Source organism: Halyomorpha halys, unplaced genomic scaffold (assembly GCF_000696795.3).
Source record: "Halyomorpha halys isolate HHAL.00 unplaced genomic scaffold, Hhal_1.1 Scaffold892.1, whole genome shotgun sequence".
Classification (NCBI taxonomy): Eukaryota; Metazoa; Arthropoda; class Insecta; order Hemiptera; family Pentatomidae; genus Halyomorpha; species Halyomorpha halys.
Window position 1 is genome coordinate 170,784 of NW_027105126.1, and position 6,332 is coordinate 177,115.

The 6,332-nt window shown below is 27.3% G+C and overlaps 1 protein-coding gene across 4 annotated transcripts in view; it reads left to right on the forward strand.

Annotated features, from left to right (window-relative positions):
- The window catches only part of Ac13E (Adenylyl cyclase 13E), a 41,194-nt gene that overhangs the window by 22,446 nt on the left and 12,416 nt on the right, over positions 1–6,332 (forward strand). For all 4 annotated transcript variants that reach the window (XR_010843760.1, XM_014430456.3, XM_014430455.3 and 1 more), the window contains 4 exons: positions 1,076–1,189; positions 3,558–3,657; positions 4,267–4,367; positions 5,861–6,055. Coding sequence is in view for 3 of the 4 variants with exons in the window: in XM_014430456.3 (XP_014285942.1) it covers positions 1,076–1,189; positions 3,558–3,657; positions 4,267–4,367; positions 5,861–6,055 (510 nt within the window). In the remaining variant the exon portion in view is untranslated. The remainder of the gene's footprint in view (positions 1–1,075; positions 1,190–3,557; positions 3,658–4,266; positions 4,368–5,860; positions 6,056–6,332) is intronic.

Genomic DNA, 6,332 nt, shown 5'->3' on the forward strand with positions numbered 1-6,332 from the left:
AAATGAATATTAAAATGATACATAAAATAAAACATATTAAAAACCATTTATACATCAAAAATATACTATTTACTAAAAAAGAGCATATTACAATATATATACATATATTTATATATGTATATTTAAAGAAAAATATCGAGATATTTATTTATTTTTTTCTATTCTAATCCCCATGAGTGTGTGAGGGGGATGATGGGAAAACGAGTTGAGGAAAACTCTTATTCTGCATTGGGAATGCATTTTAAGAGAAGGCTGAGGAATAGGATATTTTGGAAATCAGAGAAATAATCAGTGGTGATATGGCTCACCATATTTTTTAGTTAAATCTTTTTTACAACAAAATATTAGTTTATATAATTTTAACAACAATATATGTTTTAAAATAAAATGAATGTTTGTGTCATATATATTAATATAATACAGATGTAAATTCTCAAGAAAAAATTATCTATAATTGTCAACTAATATTTTTGTTGCGTAGTTTTTATGAAACAAAATAATTTTAATAAAGTGGCTAGGGTGAAAAATCAGGAAAAAGGTTTTAAAATGGCCAAAGGTAGAAAAGGCCAAAACCTATATGTATATGTACATGTAAAAAATAATATTTTTACTAACTAAAGTAGACATTTTCTTATTCTTATATAATTTTATTTTTGTTCAAAATGGGTTTAATGACTGAGAGGAAGAACTCCTTAGGACCACATAAGGAGTTTTTCTCCTCAATAATTTTGATTGAAAGTTAATAAATTGAAAATTCAATTAAAGATCAACTTCATTTTTTAAGTCTTGAACACCAATTTATAATTATAAATTTTCCTATAAATTATCACTGTATATATAGTCCATACTATACATCCCTTTATATCCCCTAGCTCTCATGAGCTATGGATTTTGACAGAATAAAGTACAGCAGAAACTGAATTCCTTGTATAAATGACAAATCCCAATTTTGATTCTTAAAATTAATTTAAATTCTTAATCTCATGATTTTTTCTCGAAACGAAATTGTTCTTTTATTTTATTCGGCCTTAGAAATTTATTACTAAATTTTTTTAATGGTACTTCATTTCAACAGATACCTGTACATTTAGATGTTCCTAAAGATGACCTTAGTTTTTGTCAGTCACTGAATAGCCGGAAGGATTCTGGAATCAGAAGCAACAGCAGACGAAGTAGTATTCAGCAACAGGTTTGTAATTTTTTTTTTTATCCATTGTGTTGTCAAATACATTGTGTCAAAATTGAAATAAATTTTGAAATTTTTACTGTATTTATATAAAAATCAAGACTGAGATTCTTAATTTAATTTAAGTCAAATTTTAATTTTATAAATTTATGTCAAGAAAATCAAAATTATTTTATATTTTTTCCAACAGAACTGTTTTATTGGTAAATAATATGATTTCTTTTATATAAAGGTGTGAGTGATAAGATCACACATTCACATTTATGATATAAATAAAAAATATGTATATTTTCTAGAGGATAGGGGTTGAATATAAACTATTGAGTTGTTCAAATTAGTGAGATTACTAATAATCAAGAGTAAAAATTAAAAAATACCTAATAATGAGATTAGTGCCATATATTATTAATATGTCCGAGTTTGTGTTGCTTTTAAGGATATGACTTGTAAGAATTGTTTATTTCTCATAAATTTTTTAGTTAAGTTTGAAAGTTTGGGATTCAATTTTTCTTTTTTTGGAAATGAATGTTGGAAGAATTTTATTAAATTAGAACATCTTATTTTGTCTCCATTGGCGTTGTTTTTTTTTTTTTTTTTTTTTTTTTTGTTTTTTTTATGGAAAGAATTGTTAGTAGGTCTCTTTGGAGCCATGGTTTATATTGAACTGAAATAAACATCATGTTTAATGGAAATAAAGGACTGGAATAGAAATAAAGAATGTAAATGAAAGGAATTTCATTAACAAATATTTACTCAAACTCGCTTTCCATCTCCCTCTTTTTTTAAATTATGGGGTGTATAAAAAAAAGGACCATTTTATCAAATTCAAGATTTCAAAGGACTGTAAATATTTTAATACTTTCCAATACTTAATAATCCCTTTAGAGCATTCTCTAAGCTTGTTTAATCCCATTTTACTTCTTCAAAAAAAGTCTCAGTTTAGTTATTTGTTTCAAAGAAGAAACATGACAGTATCTTATGAAATTCTCATAATTTTATAGCATTACTGGAAAAAAAATATCACAACTGCTGAAGCAACTCGTGAAATATTTAAAAATGAAGGGGAACGTGTCCTTAACCAGTGCGGTTTTGGTTTGAAAAATTTAGCAGTGGAGATACGATGTTGGAAAGGTAAAAGGGCTTCGGGCATCCATTAATGAATATTGATGAGGTTCTGTAGAAAACTGTTGAGTCAAATCTGTCCACAAGTACTCACGAACTTACCAGGGGAACTTACCCATTTCCTTCAAGTTAACAAAATTGATAATTTTACAGACGTTGAAATTGCAGTCCAAGAGTTTTTTGAGAGTAATACAATACAGATTACTGATGAGGGGCTAGAATACATTGTTTTTGTATTAATTAACTGGTTTGGTGATATATGTGCAGGAAGTTGTGTTCGTACTTCCACAGCTTAGCCACATCAATGCAGGCTTTCCCCTCTTGATCTTGTTAGGCCCTCCATGGGATACCTATCACTTCTTCTGTTTGTAACTGATCGGATCGGGTATTTGGTCTCAGTATGTACAGTTCTGGGTATAGTATAAATTAATGTGTAGCTAATGCTTACTGCTTAACTGTTGAACTGAAGAGATATTTTTCTGTCATGCAAGCTAATTATTTATCAAGTAAACTGTTATTTCCTTTGTGTATGTTGAAAAGATTTTCTTGATATTATATTGTTTATAACAATATACATGTTTCTTTATTATCATTTAAACTTTGAATGTATTTGGATGAAGGAGGATAGTTACACAGGTAACTTTACAGATAGTAAATTTTAACTTCCTGTTTTCAATCCCTCTTCAATTCTTGCGTTTAATTCTGGACTTTAAGGTATCATTTCCCCATGTTCGACGTCGTAATACAATTTACTCTCATTTTTTTACAATGCACTCCCATTAGTCAAATAAATGTTTACAGTTTATTAATCAAAAATTATTTTCATATCTTTAGTGCCAAGAAGTTACATATTTCCCTCCATCCTGTCTCAGAGCCTACACAGATTCCATATGAAATTATTTTAATGAGCTTAGTATTTAAAAATAATTTTAATTAACTGTGAAAATATTTGTTTGCCTAATAGGAATACATTGAAAAAAAAAAAAAGTAAATTTCATTATGATGCTGAATATGGTAAAGCGAAGACCCAAAACATCCGGCATTGAATGTAAAGATAAGTGAAGAACCAATAAAGGAAGTTGAAATTCATCACCTATTTTAATATAAAATTTGGAAAACTTTCCAACACCAAAAAATTATACCTTATTTTTTATATATAATAGATATCTAATTCAAGAGTTGCTCATAAAAAATTAAACTCTTAAGTATTTTTTAAATGAAATTTTAAATTCTGTAAATTTTATTACAGTTATTTTCTATGAATGGGTTGACAACAAATGAGCTCATGAATCATAGAGTTAGCGGTTACTATACATCAAGTCAGTTTTCTCTCAATGAGCTTGAAAAAGGTAATGGATTCTAATTTATTTTACATATATTTTTATCCTTTATTCCTTATATCTTACAGTATTGAAGTGTATATAGCTATTTAACCCAGCCATCTCAATCACTGGCAAGGTTGCTCATCTGTATGTCGTTTGTAGTTATATGAGACTCATTGAATTTAGTTAAATTATTTTCAAATTTCATTAAAAACTGAATCATCTAGGAAATCTTTTTGTTTCAATCACATGTTAACAATGTCAAAATGAGTATATAATTAGTATGTATTTTTTATGAATCTTAGAAATTAGATCTTTATTTTAATATTAGATGTTATAATTATTTTTGGGATACCATCTTCCAATTATAAAATACTTTATCAGTATGAATTTGCCATTGTTTCATTTGTTTATTTTTTATATTATTAATTGATTGTATAATAAATCAAAAGTTCCTAATGAAGGCCTAGAACACATCTTATCTCTTCAGAAATTTCATATATATATATATATATATGAATTTCTTTTTCCGATATGTTTTTCTTATCCACTGTTTACTTAATTCATATTTAAATCTTTTTCCTAAATTTTATTTTTTAAATATTATAGTTCTAATTTTTTTCAATTATGATGTAGGTAAAGGACCTAAACTACCTACTCCTATAGGTGATTCTTTTGGGGCTTGTTTTCAAAAACTAAGGAAACAATCTGATCTCCAGTTAATTAAATGTGTTCAGGTATGTTGATATCATCGTATTAAGCAAATATTATTGTATTGTTATTATCTTATCCTGATGGTCACTATGATACATACAATTTAATTGTTATTAATGGAAATCACTAAATAGTTATAATACTTATTTTTCAAAAAAGGAAGGATTAATAAAATAACAGACTATTCAGGAACTAAGAAATAGGAAGCTATGGGTTTAATTTACAAAATCATTAGGAAATGCCTTGTATGTGGTTGTGTCATCCATGCATGTGCTCCAAGTGTTCTAAATTTTCAGTTGTTTCAGGGAAAATTTGTCTTAGATTCCATTCTCTGCATTCATTTCTTAATCTTAATTTTATGAAGATTAATTGAATTAATACATTTTGATTATAATATGATGGCAGTCTCATCTTGTGATCATTCAGTCACTCATATCTATGTTCTTGCTCAGCTGATCCCAGTCCTTAAATGAACTTTGAATTTAGTGTTACTAATTTGATCCATCTGCTGTAGCTCTCTAATATTATTAGGAAGTAAATAAGTCACTTTTGTGTTTGAACGAGACTTGCCTTGTCTTGAGAGAGACAATGACGTAAAGCATTGTCAAATAGTTCACCGTTTTCATCACAATATTTCTTTATCTCTGGGAAGAAACAGTTGTCAAACAAGTCTTGAAAAGAACATTTTTGTTGCTTTTTTATTTCAGTGATAGTATTGGAGTGATATTGATTCCCATTCAAATTCCTGTATTCATAGAATGATAGATGAAAAATGATTTCAGCTTATAGCCAGCAAAGTTACACGACCTTTGAATGGTTAAAAATCGGGTATGCTCTTAGCTCCCTTCAGAATTTATTTCCATGCAGGCATTTTTGCTATATAAAGTGGTTTCATTAGTGTTAACAATTTACCCCAAAAAATAATTAACTTATTTGATCATCACTTCCAATTAATCTTTAATCCTCTGGGCGACATATGAATTTGAGGGACCCATAGCGATATTAATTTGATTTACATTTTGGTGTTCTGAACTAATTAATTTTTTATATTTGAATTTTTTAAAGTTTATTATCTGCTTCTATACAAATAAATACATTACTAAATGATTTATATTGAACATATGATTTGATATAAAGACTAAACAAATAATTGTAACTGGGTCCGATAGATCTCCCTTTCCTGTTGCGGTTTAAATATTTTGGCATCTTTGAAATCTGCACTTCCTGCATCTCCATCAATATTCACTTAATATAGTTTTAATATTTATATTCATAACATTTTTATTTTTTTTTTATTTTATTTATTATAAGACCAAATGGGCTATGTTCAGGTGGTGTAAGTTGAGAACTGACCGGCATTTATTTGTGGGTTTGTGGTGATTGATATTAATTTTAAATATTCTATAACACAATAATATGCATTATTATGTTATTATTTTTTTTTCATGATTATTATGTTAAATATTTACTTTTTTTAATATTAAATCATTTAAAAAATTTACTGGTTAATTTTTAGGTTAATAGCCAGTCTGAGAGTAGTTATTTTGTTTCCCCTCCTCTAAGAAGATGGACCCTCCTTTTTAAAGATCCTGATTTGGAATGCCAGTACCGAAGGAATGCTCACAGAACCACTTCTGGAGGAGTTACTAGATCAAAGACATTAGCAACTGCTCGTTTTAACACTTATTTTGATATTACAATATCGTTAATCGTGAGTATATTTTTTTCCTATCCAGTTTATTATCATAACTTCCATTACATTCAAAAACAGAGGATTTCCTTATTAATTATAAATATTAAAATTAAGTTTTTCTTACCCAATCATAGTATGTAAAATCATAATAGTCTATTTCCTTTCTGTTATTTATAAGTTTCAACTTTCTTTTTTATCCTGTAAAATATCCTTGTAAATATGTTGAACATGAAATGTATGGTATTAATATGATACTTAGAGTACCAAAATAAAAAAAATTTAAATTAAATATTAT